Below are 15,306 nucleotides of genomic sequence, written 5' to 3'. Positions count from 1 at the left end.
TTTCTTCATATGCTGACAAGCAGCAGCTCTAATCACCACTGATGAGTTTTGGGGTTTTTTTTGGTGAGGAGAGGCAGCCTAGTCCCTCTGCCAGCCCATCCAGGCACCAGCACCACATGGTAGGAAAAGAGTTCAGTAATGAAACTTTGGAATTAATGTGAAATTTTCTTGGCTTAGCTTGATTGAGTTCATTATTTGTCCCCCTCACTTCCTCCAATTAAAAAAAAAAATAAATTAAAAAAAAAAATCAGAGCTCATTTCATCCTGTGTTAAATGCACTTAACCCTTGGCTGTCCGGGAAATACATCTCACACTGTTAGCACAGGTTAGAAGCATGGTGCTAACTACCTCTGCTGGCTCAGACAGGGTGTCTGGAAGATGCTGAGACCTTTAGTTTAGGGTATTAATATTATAGCCACAGGCCCATTAACAAATCCAGAAATCCCTTAGAACAGATGTCTTGATCACAACTTTTATGCAACCACGAGTGCCTCTACATCTCCAAGTACAAAGGTCACATCAAGTTCAATGACATTGTTTGACTCCTACAAACAATCCAGGATAGAGAAATAAGCATATGGCCCCTCTGCCTACCTCCCTAAATAACTGTTTCTTCTCTTCAGCCCAGAAAGCTGATGGAAACCAAGTGGAACAAAAGGCATGCAGTGACCAGTGCTAATTCTTTCTGAAGAGACACAAGATGGGAACTGAAGGTACTGGTAACACTGGTGCCTGGGGGCAAAAGGAAAATAAAACCAGTTTCTCCAGGCAGGCAGAGCAAATAGCAGTGCTTACATCAATTAATTTCTGCTGCCCCACTGGAGAAGGTAACCATGACTGTATAAACTACAGAAGGTCAATGTTTATTTTTCTTTGGCAAATGTTTGTTGCCACACACACAAACATTTTTTAAAGAAGGAAAAAGTGACAACCTTTTGAAAAGACAAATATTATACTCTAGATAGCTGTACTGTGTAATAAGTTATGTGTATTGTAAAATAAATTATGTGTAAAGAAATGTAACTTCTCAGTTATGCCTGATATCACTCAGTAATATGGATGACAATCACAAGGATGAAATCATAAATCTTCTCCTTAATGCAACTTTTTAAAAAGTCTTTTACCACTTACAGACTGAATGCAGGAGTTTTGGGTAAGAACAGCATATGATTGTTAAGAAACTGACTTAAGACAACCTCAGGTAAGCTGAATTCTGCTCCCCACTATTTTTCAGTGCTTTCATCTTCCATATTTAATTCTTAAGCATCATTTCTGTATGTATTATTTAGTGCTTTTAAGTAAGCAACCTGGAAACAGTAAAGCTCAGAGTCCTCAGTTCTCATGAAGCCTGGGGAAGTTCTTAAATGAATAATCAAAACAGCATCACATGGATACCACAGCACGTGGCAGCCATTTCAAAATCACGCCTCAAAATTTGGAGTGGCCAAAAATTCACCAAGAAGAATGCCAACTTTTGTCACCAAAGTTGTTTTTAAAAATGAAGAAAATGCATCTGAACGTCGCTCTCCAAAACATTTGGCTGAACACTACCCACAAAGTGAGGCAAATAGCTTACCAGCCCAAAGTTGCAAGCAACTGAGAACACACTTGTCATATGGAAGGTGCCTTATGTAACTTTATACCTCATCAGATCTGCCTACAATATGTATTTCTAACAGCCCTTCTTCCAGCATCACAAAATGCCAACACTGAGGTTCTCTCTCCTTCAAATAGCACTGACATATGGGGTAATTTAGAAGTGCACAACACATGATCCTTACACATCTGTTTCACACACACAAAATAAGCAGGTAAGGAGAAAAAGCCAGATAGCTCAAATGACACCATTTACTGCAATTATTAAACATGTACTGATTAAAAGGCAAATGGTTTTGAAGAGTATAAATATTTGTCCTAAATGTTTACAGTCAGAAAAAACTCAGGTGCACGATCCTTATAGCCCTGCAGAACCCAGGAAAAATTCATAATCATCATCATCATCCCCTTTCCTGAAAAATGCCCTTCTACAGCACAATCAAGCAACACATCAAAAAGCCAAGCCCTGGTCATGCTTTGTAGCCCTAATAGAGCAATTATATAAACTATTCTCCTTACTCTTATTCAACCAGCAGACTCTGCAAGACCAAATGCTCATTATTTTCTTGTTTTTCTACTTTCTCATGTAATTTTGTCCCTAGCCCACCAAGTGCTCTTACTTCTCCAGAATTCAAACTACCAGTTACATATTCAGTCACATGCATTTCAGAAAGTCTTAATACAGTTAATCAGCAGTTTCAAAAAAAAAAAAAAAAAAGGAAATAAGAAGATTGTTATTGAACACACTACCTCTTTAAAATATTTTACATCGTAACAGCCCTTTTTATCCAGTCTGCTTTTGACTAGCGGTTTGACTTTTAAAGGTCCATTCCAACCCAAACCATGCTATGCCCTATGAACCAGGGCATATATTTCATACTTGCCCAAAACTCCAAACAGCCCCAAGAAAAAAAGCAACTAAGAACAGTATCTAGGATCCATAACTGATTCTTTAGGCAGGTGGGAGGAAGGATTCACCCTTCGCATACAGACTTATTTACTGCCTTTAGCATACCACAGGGTTTACTGCAGTTCTATATAAAAGATGTACTAACAGCAGCAACAAACATTTTCAACGTGATCTATATGACCTATCAGAAACCGTTTAGCTCCTTAGCTTTATTGATCTGATGATGGACTTCAGGATTGCCTTCTCTGCAGCTAAGTTATCTCAGGCTGAAGACAGGAAGGCAGATGATATACAAGCAGAACTTTAACTTGCAAAGGGCAATAGTAAAAAGGGTAATTTTTCTGCTGTAAGCATGCAGAATATTAACAATAAATCCCAACTCCAGTCACTACAAATCTCCATTCCAAAATGAAGTCTTCCTCATTTAGTTCTACAGTGATTAAGTCTAATATTCACTATTACTGACAAAAGTGGTTTTAAGATCTGGCTAGTGATAACGGCAAAGGAAAGGATTTCTGTGTGAGAAATGGCAAGAAGATGAAATTAAGAAAAAAGGCATAATTCTTAAGAGGAATCAAATCATTCATGGGTAAAGTAGGTCTGTTTTTTACATTCATTTACATATAAATGTTTTGTGTTAGTGGTAAATGATAAGTAATCTCATGCTGTTAGTGCACACCAATGTTTTCTCTGCCAAATAATAATACTATTTCATCTGCTGCAATCTTCTAGCTTTACAGATTAAAATATAGTGTATAAAAAATTCCTGTGCAGCCATAGCAGATTTAAATAACTAGCCTGAAACCAGTACTGAAACCAGTATGCTGTACAAAGCAAAAACTGCTTTGTTTTGTTTTTTAACCATACTCTGTTTTACAGAAATGCAGATTACCTGAAGAAGTATTTTGCAAATTCACAAGGACTTTAGTAAGTTCTTTGTTTAAGGAAAACTTTAAGCATCCAAAAGTTATTTGTGAAGTTTTCTAAATATTCTTATCTTCCAAGAACAAAATATTTCCCACTTTAAGATGTCCTTTAAAAAAAATTTGAAAATGCTCAAAATCAAATGAAACTAATTTAATCTTCAAGCAAACAGAATGTAGATGACATTTTTGAGAAGTAAAGCAAAAAAATAATCCTCATGCATCAAGGCATTGCGGTGATATGTCAGGTAAACTAAGGAAGAAGAAATCTTTGGCTGTGCAGTCTTCAGTCTTTGTATTCTCCAGGCAACGAGGCAAAGGGTAGAGTTTTCTGGGAAAAGTATGATACCAGGGAGACATAACATTTAGTCCATGGACACTCAGCAAAATATAATCATACCCAGTTTTGATAAATGAAACTCCATCTCCTGAGAAACAGATGATGGAAAAATAATTACGCGCATTTCTTTGCTTTCTGCAGCACAGTTGGGTATTTCAGGAGCTACAAGACCTCCAGATGCACTCCAAACCTGAAGACTGATATAGTGGTCTGATGGCATTATCGGAGTAATCTGTTCTTCAGCATGGATTTCTCTTTCCATAAGCATCACCTCCATCTTTCCTCGATTCACTTTCTGTCGGCATTGTCCATTCACATCCAGTTCTTAAAGCAACCACCAAAGAAACAAGGTTTGTCACAATTTACGTGTGGATGAAGGTCTGCTACACTGTTGTTTGTTCACTGATGAAATGTAAAGCTGTTTTAGACTAGCTTCACCGCCACACACATTCTGAAATGGATCCTGTTGAGGTTAGATCTGTGTGGTAGTTTTTTATAACTGATGAACAAGTGCATGTTTTATTACCTGGGAGTAGCCTGGAGAAAAAGTACTGCAGTACCTAACTCAGTACAGTTTCTCCTGTATCTCTAGAGCTAGACATGCAGTTTCTCAGTTTACCTTTTTTCAACCGGTTTTGAGATGTCAATTATTTTTGAGATTTTGTCAGTATGAATAAACACGCACATCCACCTGTTGGTGCCACCAGTGTGAGCTCGGTTTCACGCCCCAGTTTGAACAGAAAAGGAAGGACAAGAGGCGTGCCTTGCTGGAAACAGAACTCTATCATGGTGGTTTCTCAGGGACTGACCAAAAACAATGCAACAACATAATACCACCACAGACCTCACTAGTTCTTTCTTTTAAGCACAGAGAACATTTCGTTTATCTTGCCCTTTCTGACACACAGATTTTATAAAACACAAAACCACACTAATCATGCTCCCACCTTCACAGACCAAAGAAGCAAACCACATTAGTTACATTGCCTGCACTTTCCTGGAGCACGTTCAGCTTCAGTGATGGTATGCGATATGTACGCCCCCACCATTATCAGCAAAGTGTGACCTATAACACTAGTAGCAGCTGGGCAAAATCTTTATACTCCTTCTTTGAAGCACCACAGGAAAAGAAAACTTGTGAATCTCACTGCCAGGATGCTTGCTCTTCTGTCGAGAGCACAGTATGGCAGGCTGGCAGCCAAGAGAGACTCAGTACTAAGGTGGACAGCACAGGCCACCATTTGTTCTCTGATCAGCAACAAACACTGGAGGATCCACTTTTTGCAAGTGCTTATGACAGGAGGGGAATACTGTGAGAGACCATAGCCACACACCCACCTTCTGTCAAAAATCAATAAAGATTTATCCTTTAAATAGTGCTATCAATCATAGCCGGTTCTCGACTATTACTGCAGCAAGCAGTTTGTCTATTTAATGCTCTTCAGTGATTCAGTAGCCTCTGCCTGGGTTAAGGTCCCATGCACTCTCCATACCAGCCAAACATGCCTTGTTCAGGCTCTTCACTTTGCTCCAGGAAGAAAATGTTGGCCCGTAAACTACAGGCATGCAACACAAGCAGCTGGTTTGCCATTTGCCATATCCATAGCTGACAGGGCAGAAACTGTGAGTAGAAGTTTACCCCAAAAAAATGCTGGGAAGAGGGGCAAGAACAAAGCAGCTCCTAAACCACATCAGCTATCAACATTGCAGAAACTGTCCTCATTGATGGCAACTCTGTCTTGGAAACTTCAGGAATGAACAGTGGGAGGTGGTTCATTCCCCCTCAATTGTCCTCCTCAACGCCAAAAAATGTTTAGGTGGTCACTCACTACGTCAGAGACAGTGGGGAGGAGAATCAGAAGTGACAATCCTTTTGTTTTTTAATGATTAGTTTAAAATCAGTTGGGGATTATGCTTACAAGGCAAATTAACATTACTATTCATCATGCCACCTGTCATCTCTAGCATCCAAATAGATGTTAACTCAGTTGGATCATATGCTTGTAACTCATGCCAAAATCTGTCATGAAACTCATGCCAAAATCTATCATGAAACCTCTGTCAAACTCCAATGAAAATGAAAAAATAAGCAGATAATTTTCATTAAAAAAACCTTGCATGGTGACTACCTGCTCTAGCAATTATCCTAAGTTGGAAAGTCATAGGCTTAAAATTCTCCTAAACAATACAGTCAACATTAGAGGCTAATTGGAAGAGTGGGCTAGCACTAACCAAGACAGATACTTACTGATGCAATAAAAAGAGGAAAGCCTCTAAGTATAGGACCAGTATAACCAAAAGAATTGTCTCTGAATTAAATTTCCTAAGAAGTTTATCTGATTGGTGAACAATAAATTCAAATTAAGTCCACTGAAATCAATATAATAATCACATTTTGCATCCCTGAGGAGCCATCAGGAGCCAATTGTGAGACTGCAAAAACCTCAGCTTAAATTAGAAGCTTTGATCTGAATGCATGCTACTGTCTTTCAGTGATGAAGTTTTCTTCAAGACGAATCCAGAAAAGCAGACAACATTTACATGCACAACAAGGACCGGGAAGGTAGAGACTTGCTGCATGAATTAAGGATGCAGAGTTAGCCCTTGCTACAAATTCTTTATTTTTTAATCAACTTAGTTCCGTACGCTTTTGCCTAAGATAAGGGAGCTACAAAGACAAGTTGTGTTTGTTTTGGCTAAAGATAATGTCTGTAATTACATATCCAGGAAAAAAAGAAATTTCAGCTAATAAACAAGGTTCTTTCTGTGAAAATATGTTATTTTTGAAAGACACACAATCTGTCTTCCTGTGTGCCTGGGAAGAATGGTCATCAGTGTTCACCCTAACCTAGATTTTGTCTCAGTTAAAGCATTTACTTTCTTGTTTCTTCTTGCACCGTCTGATGAGAAGAGTACTTTGTGAATAACTCTCTTTATGTTCCCTTATGTATCAGTAGCATTTTATTTTTTTTAGGATTGTACCCTTTCCATCATTTAAGAAAAAAATAGATGAGTTAACTTATAGCACAGAGCCACTTTACATTATTAGAAATACTACTCTAAAGAAGAGAATCTAAGACATGTTTAAAACCAAATGTTTTCCTGTATAGAAAATACCTTCTCCCCTTTTTTCTTTTCCCTTTCAATTTTTTTTTTCTCTCTTCTCTTCATTACCCCTCAACGTCTATCTCCCAAAGATGCAACAACAGGATGTTCAGAAAAGCTGCTACATATTGAGAACCCACATACCCTTCTGAAAAGCTTTTCAGCCTACCATCTTTGATTGCCTCTACTGGGATTCAGCTTTCTTAAAGCTGCTTTTGAGGCTTGGAAAAGTAGCATGCATTAAAAATCCACAAAACACCACTTTAGGCAGTCAAGTACGTCTTCGCAGAGCTGTTCACAATTCTTCCTAGAGTGGAGAATGCAGTGTGCCCAATCTATCACTAATCTTTACAGGCACACACAAAAAGTTCGTAAGAAGGTTGAAGTCAGAACCACACCCCTCACCAAGGGTATAATTCCACTTTTGCATGACGCAACCTGACTGAAAATACCATTACCAAAATCCCTCTGTATACGCTGTCAAAGATGTATGTATTATTTACGCATAAAATTATTATTTCAGTATTTAATCCTTTCTACTGCAAAATGCAAGCAGCTATGTTTCAGCAAGCTTGAATCATCATCTAAAACATGATTTGCATGAAAGGATCAGTGAAAAATGACATGGTTAATATCAGGACACTTTGTTTCTAAAGGGCAACTGGCACTCAATTATTGCATTCACATATATAACTCTTTTACATTCCAAATCAAACCCAGTCTAGTTCTTTTGTGATTTCAGATAAACCTTTCACGGATGTGCAAGCCTTAAATCTCTGATACCAATTTATTTAACAAGCACCATCCTATCAGTAGATACTGCTCTTTATCTTGCCTCTAGTTTAAAACGCTAACTTGTTCATACACTACATGCCAGGAGTTTCTTGAACTACTTAGTCTTCAGGACTAGCAATTCAAATACACAAACTGTGAATATGCAAACACTGTTCACTCCCCGCCCCATTTTGCCCCAAGAAGTTTACCAGTGCACAGAGCAAGTCTACTGCTTCCAAGATAAGCTCCTGATGGCCAATTCGTGTGACTCCAAGATCTTCCAGTTCTTGATGAGTAATGCGTAGTAGCTGGTCTCCACTAATCTTCTCTCTTTCAAAGTTCTTTATATATTGCTGCAGGCAATCATCAAGACCTGCAGAAACAGGATGGAAGAAGGGAAGACAAGGGTTAGAAACATTTTGTACTGCCATAGGAAGTAAAAATGGGTTGGAACCAAAAATCAAGCCAATGCAGGATACTTTCCCTATCTTTAAGGGAAGTATTTCAACATTACAAAAAATTTAATGCTACCCAGAAATCTTAAGATTTGGAGAGCTATGGCAGCCATGGCTTTTCCACCTGTAGACAAAACCAACTGCTCAGAGCCCTGAATTCTTGTAGTATACTCCGTTATGAATGCCTACCTGGCAGCCTGTAATGACAGGTATGTTAGCAATGCCTCCATTACATCTGGGAGGGGATAGGAGAAGAAGGAACAATGGAAGGGAGGAAGACTTGCATCCTTCTCTGCATGCAGTATATCAACAGATGCTGTTAATTATTACAGCATTGTAAGGGACTGGAAACAAGGGAAAGCGTTTGTGCCAGAGAAAAATTCTAAGGGAATAATGAGAGCGTGAATATGCTTAATGCCATACATCCAGGAGGGACTAGCTATCAGTGCCTCTTAACCTCACTCCTAGTGTGCCTCTGCCATGGTAGCTCGCGTGACAAGGAGGAGCTTCTGGAGATGCCCTCGGCAAGGAACCCATCTCTTCATGGGACACTTGACTACAGAGCCCCATGCAGTGACACACAAAACAGCAGTGCCACATCATAGCATCTCTCCTACTCCATGACTGCTCTACACTGATGAGCCACCTGAAAGCTCACAGATCATGCCAGCCCTCACACAAGCTGCAAAGAACTCTAGCGAACAAGAAAGGCAGCAGCACTGCGAGTGTGTAAACTGGGCCCCAGCTGCAGCAACAGATCCAGCTCAATGTACCTCAGTTCAGAAACTGTATGGAGTCACGGCACACAAACGCTCACTGAGCATGAAAAGCCACTAAAATCAAGACCTGGGTGTGCTCCCCAGAACAGAGTAATAGGGGAAAAGAAACAGGCCCGTTGTGCCAAAAAATATCCTAGAAGTGCATGCAACACATTTGCTCAGGACGTGGATGAGTGCAGGTTTATACAGCACCAGGTCCTGCTTTGGGGGCCACCCCTATTCTAGCTATTCATTTTCATTATCAGCCTAATGACATGTAGCTGATGACACATTTGCACCTGGAGAAAAGAGCACTGCAGAATGTGAGATAATCCATCATACATCTCTTCCCCGTGAATCATTGCCTAAGAGGGCCAGACCAGCAGAGGGAAGCTCTGCAGTGTGTGCATCCCTGTGCCAAGGGGATAAGGATGACTCTTGGGTATTTGGTGGTCCATCTAAAATTTGTGTCCGAATGCCTTCCAATGGATCAACATGACTGCTACCAAGTAGCAGGATTTGACAAAAACCTGAACCCGTTAATTTAGCTGCTTCTTGAGAGATAACCATCAGAAAGGCGGTGTCTCAAACAATCCCTAGTGTTGAAAAGACATCTGCTCATTAGGTTGCAAGGAAATGAGAACATTTTTACCTGCTAATGAAAATGTCTGAAAAACCTGAAGATACATGGAAGAGAAGAGATCGATCTGACTGCTGTGCCCCAGCTGTCTCATAAAAGCCCCAGCTTACAGCATAAAGCTGCTCTGAAACTGGTTTTGTTGCATTTTTGGTTCTCATTCACCCCTTTTAGGGTGTAGCCACACCTCCAAAGAGACTCACAGGAGAAACATGTCGGTGCTGCAGGCAGGGATGCCCCAGTGCTGTTCCTGGGTCTGCCCTTGGGCAAGTGTCCCCCACACTCTCTCCCTGCTACAACACACCAGCACAATCTTCATAGGGCTTTAACTTCTAGAATTCACACACCAAAACTAAACCACACGCAAACACCTTGTAAGTCAAATACTCCAGGCCCAAGACACTGGCACAGGTCCCCAATTCCAGCAGGCTCCAACCATGTCCTTCCAGAGCCTGCTGCCTGATTTCCTGCCTCCAAAAGAAAGCCACTTAAAGGCCTAGATTAATCGAGCATTTGGAGCTATGCCTCCCATTCATTTCCCTTTCTAATCAAATAGTTGCCTCAAATCAGTCATATACTCTATTGCAACATATTAACAGAGAACAAAAATGGTGATCCACGGCTGATCATGTATCACATCTTGCCACACAGCCTGGTTCTCAGTGGTGCTTGACCAGCTTGTGAGGAGCTAAAAATTGTTCCCCAATTCTTCAACAAAGAAAATACAAATGGTTAAACTTTCAGGATGAGTGATGATCTACTAAAGCTTTTATTCTCCTAAGTTCCATTCCCCTACAGTAGGGGAAAATGAATTATCAGAACCACCAGGACTGATCCATAAAATTACTTGGTTGTCACGTATATGCATGGAAAAGACGACAGGAACACTCACTAAGGGCAAAACAACACAGCCTGCTGCTTTGTGGAGTGCCCCATTGTATTTTTGATATTTTTTCCTTTTGTATTTCAATAATGAATACTTTGCCTTTGGCCTTAGAACTGCATGTTAATCAAAAGTAATGTTTCACTGTAAAACAACACAATACATGCATAGTCAGAGTGATGTACAAGGGGAAGCTCTTAACTTCTTAGACACCGTTGCTTCAGAACATGTCAAACACCATGAGTCCCACATATTCCCAAGGAATTTCAATGGGAGCCCTCGGTTCATCCAAATGCTGCCATGTCTCTCTTACATGCTACGTAATGCCCATCATTATTAGGAAACAGGCAAGCAGCCATAAAAATGAGGTATTCTTCCCTGGTGACACCTAAAAGTAAGGCCATTTAGCAAGTCCCAGTGCTTTAAGAACTCATTTAGACATTTAAATTAAGGTTGCAAAAAGCAGTAACTTTTCTCAAATCTTCTTGAGTCCACTTTACTTGTTCACACAGATACACACACAAGATACCATTATCTTGAATTATCTGTCATAAACCTTGATTTATCCATATTTGTACATATTTTCTCCCAAAGCCTTTCTTAGCCCAAGTCTTCCATCTAACATATTAATTGCATGAACTGTTTTACAAGCACAGTCCCATGTATAATGGCTTTTTTTTTGAAAGAAATTAAATGTTCCTGACAATACATAAAATTATTAAAAATAGGCCATAGATGTCCTTTTGCTAAATGACTAAAAAAGAAAGCAGTAAGTACTTCTGATATTCCTGAACTTAAGTCCCACACTGCTTACATAGACTGTTGAATGAGAATAAGCAGAATTCTTTTCGAAAGAATTCAGAATAAGAATGAGAATAATGATACCAGCGTCATCAGGTATCAAAAAAAAATGAATTCTCAGCTAAGAGACTAGCAAAACAAATCCAGAATAAGACATGACAGATGCACTTAATAAACACTTACTGACAGTTAATTCTAAATAAAGCCATTACTCTTCCTCCTCCTGCTACCTATGTATTTTTGTCATTCAGATGTAATCTAGACGGTTGCACATAGTTCACATAGGGTAAGAAAAAAATTTAAGACAACAAAAGTATTACTGACAATTGCTTGACTCATCAATTTCGTAAAAGCTACAGCCAGGAAAGAACAAAATAACTTAACTGTAGATTGAGTGACATTTTCAGAATAGCTTGCCAGAATTACTTCCCCTCATTCCCTAAACAGAACATCCTTTTAAAGTAATATTTCTGTCATTCTATTTCTCAGTTAAAGAGCAGCAATTCCTTTTGTAAACAAAACTGTGCACAGATAGGAAATAAGAATAAGAATACAAAAAGGCTGCCAGCATTCCTCACCCACATCTTTTGTCCCCAGAGCCACGGGAGAAAGCCTTGTTTGCCAGCAGCCAGCCAGCTGCTGCTGCGTTCAGGTCAACAGCAGCAGGGCTGCAGGGAACGGGCGTTCCTGGCTGATAATGCCATTTAACTTGGGACAGGACAGGATGTACCAAAAATCAGCAGGTGCCTGGGGTCCATGGAAACACCCTGGCAGCGAACAGGGAAAGCACAGCTTTCTTAAGAGCACTCTGCCTTCCACAATATTCCTGCAAGTCCAGCATCCACCCAACCTCAATGTAGCCAGAAATTTGTCTAGCTGTCAAGGTCTGCTCTGCTTCTACCCCCAGATGCCCTCTTATCAGAGGATGTCACGCAACCCATGTACCACAGGAACCCCAGCAGATAACTCAGTTTGATGTACTATTCCCTGTTCCTCGCCATGTGTGTGATTAAGGTTGCCAAGCACCTAGCAGTCCTGGATATTTCAAGAATAATAGCCTCTGTCCAAAAATCAGGTTCATTATTATATTACGGATACATAAGGCCCCATAGTATATCAAACAGGTTTTGTGATGTCCATACAAAAGTAACAGTCTCATATTCAACAACTCTGCTCCTCACTCAAAATAATCGCAAGATTTTTGATTATATGTAAAGGCACAGATGTTCCAATAAGTAGAGAGTTTAAAAAACTGTATGATGGTACTCCATTCCCTTTAGAGGAAACACCATATAATGTAACTTCATTTTCTTTTTTCTTGAAAGATTTCTTGTCTTGTGCTCCAGAAATAACACAGACTTCCAAGCACACTACTCAAGAAGCAGTCCCCTGCCCCACATGCTTTCCACCTAGGCTTATCAACCATCGAGTCTGGCAGTGCTGTCCAGATCCCATTATACACTCATTACCAGGCCAGTTTGATTGGGACCTAGAAGAGCATTTAAAATGTTAATACATTGCACATCTTTGTCAGTTGGCATACCCCTGAGGTGTTACGTACACAGATGGACTATTCTATGCATTAACAGAAAACGACAAACTCTTTTCATTAAGTTTAAAGCAAGCTCTACCTCATCTGTGGGATTAAACAAATAAAAAAAACAACAGCAAAAGTAAAGAAAGCTCCTCCAAAAGAAACTGCTCAGACAAGTCAGTGCTTTTAACATTTAAAAAAAAAAAAAAACTTCTCCAGAAAAGTTTCTCTTGCAAGTAGAACATACTGGAGCTGGGTTTTTTCCCCTACTCCATCATCTGAGCTCTACCTTGTGTGGGCCAAGTCAAAGTTCATCAAATCATCAACAATTTTTAATGGCACACAGATGCGAAATCAGGCAGATGTCTATGCAATGAATTCCTTTTATTACAACGATACAGTAGAAGCTGATCAAGACATGTGTCATTTCATTTTTTTTACTCATTATTTTCTGGAATAAGATTGCAAGATGCAGCAGTACCCTCCAGGGAAATCTTCCATGCTTGCAATCTCTTAACTAATAACACAACTGCACATTTCATGATCTCTCTTGAGGTACTGTCTTAGTCTGATGCATGTAACAGGTTATCGTTTGAAACAAGCAAACCAAACTGCCCTGTAACTCAGTGTCAGAACAGGTTATGCACATCTGTGATAATTCAAACTCAAACCACCCCCTCTATGAAATAAATATATCCTGAGGTTCTGATCCTACAGCCTGCTCCTCTTCTGCAAGCAGTTCAGTCTTTCCTCCCGCCTCTAAGAGACTAAAAAGTATTAAAATAGACTTTTAGATCTGAACTGAAATTTGTAATCAGCTGCTCAGATACACATGAAAAGATACAGTTCTAAAAATAGTGGCAACTAGGTAGAATATTCTTCCCCCAAATTGTTGGCATAACAGTTTTTCCTTAAGATTGGAAAACTACACTGAAAATAACAGAGCTTGTGTCCTTACTAGTCTCCTTTCCAGGTTAGGGTTAAGGGAAAGATGATGAACATTACAGGTTTAACGATCATACCTGAAACTTTGACAAGGGAGTATATTTTTATGCTCGCCTGGTAAATCAGAATGAGGATGCAAACTGACAACTTCACTTGGCAAGTCCTTGTTCTCTAAACACAGCATTTACTGAAAAGCAATAACATACAAACAATACATGGAATAATTTTGCATGGGAGCGAAAGACACACAGCTTTCTTTAAAAAAAACCAAATTACAGGTTTGGGGCTTTTCTTTTTCTTTAAATACAAGGCAAACAAATTAATCTTTCAATCTGAACAGAAAGAGTATGCCCTACCTGAACTCCATCAGTTTTACACCTTAAATCAAAATTCAGGCAATGGACTGTAGCACAGAATTTAACAAGTCATTACAAGGAAATTTAAACTAGAGTTTAATATGAGTTGGGCATTTATAGCACTGTCTAATGTCTTTTCAGATTGTAAACTATTATTTGCAACATTTTTACCTAAACTAGTATGATGGAAGGGGCCACTAAACATTAAACGTTCAGAAAAAAATCACGGTTGTTTTCTCCCTGCTCACCATTAAATATGCATTAAATTTAAGCCAACTATTCTTAAGGACTGACCACCTCTGAAACTGCACATCAGCCTACGTATGTTTCAAACTTGAATGTTCAAGTAAGTTCCTGATAAGTTGTAACATTGTGCTATGACTTACGCATTTGCACTCAGGCTTTATTAATCCAGAGCTGGTAGCCTATTCACTTTAAATATACAAAAATACAAGCTTTGCTTATGTCAAAGAGCAAGACAACCAACCAGAGAATTTCTCCCTTTCTTCCACCTCAACCAGAGAGCTGCTCCGGGGCACAGACACTGCAGGCAGCCCCGAGCGGGCAATTCTCCCCTTCACAGCAGCTCCTATTTGGGGTACACACTCACGCTTCCTCCTAAGGAGAACCAGAGCACAAGAGGGAAGGTTAGGAAAGACCAGGTTTCCCCCCAGTCTGTACGTGGGAGATGGGCATCTGGAAACTCTCCATGTCCCTCAGTCTGCATGTCACCGCAGAAACCAAGAGCAAGCCAAGCCAGCCACTTTCCCACCTGAGAGGCAAAGATAATTCTCCTCTGCCCACATAAGGCATGCTCACATAAGGTATGCTCACTGCTCCGGGGTCTTCAGCACCTCCTGGGCTTCATACGTAACAAACAGATGTCACAGTTATCAGTGCCAAAAGAATGGAGCAAAGAACAGAATGTTTTAAGTGCAGTAGATGGCAAATGCCTACTGCGGACAGGGTGGCTGCAAAAAAGTAATGCCCCATCCCAGAAGAGCACTGAAGGCAGGATAGCGAAAGGAACACCAGGAGCAGCTTTCATTGCAGATTGGGGAAAAATTACAATATATTTAAAACTGGAGAAAAATATTAATTGCAGGCCCCAGATTTATGAATGGGTACAGGATTAATGAAAGGAAGAATTGCCAAATGCCTGGATTACAGCAGTACTTGCAAAAGAGCAGGACAATCACTTTGTGCACAGGTTATCTGCAATTTCAGGCAAAAGCCCTCTAACCACAGAACATATTTGTCCATCACTCCAGAGAATTATATTCTCTCTC

At 39.8% G+C, this 15,306-nt stretch overlaps 1 protein-coding gene across 1 annotated transcript in view; it reads right to left on the bottom strand.

The window, feature by feature from the left end:
- The window catches only part of CNKSR2 (connector enhancer of kinase suppressor of Ras 2), a gene marked incomplete at its 3' end in the record, with an annotated part of 154,511 nt that extends 139,681 nt beyond the window's left edge, over window positions 1-14,830 (bottom strand). The window contains 3 exon segments of the mRNA XM_010287613.1: window positions 7,858-8,021; window positions 14,505-14,635; window positions 14,790-14,830. Of these exon segments, the coding sequence (XP_010285915.1) occupies window positions 7,858-8,021; window positions 14,505-14,635; window positions 14,790-14,830 (336 nt within the window).
- Between the last annotated feature and the right edge of the window lie 476 nt (window positions 14,831-15,306).

The sequence above is a fragment of the Phaethon lepturus genome, unplaced genomic scaffold, assembly GCF_000687285.1.
Source record: "Phaethon lepturus isolate BGI_N335 unplaced genomic scaffold, ASM68728v1 scaffold2285, whole genome shotgun sequence".
Lineage (NCBI taxonomy): Eukaryota > Metazoa > Chordata > Aves > Phaethontiformes > Phaethontidae > Phaethon > Phaethon lepturus.
Note: the sequence above shows the minus strand (reverse complement) of the source record. Positions and strands in the feature narration are given on the sequence as shown.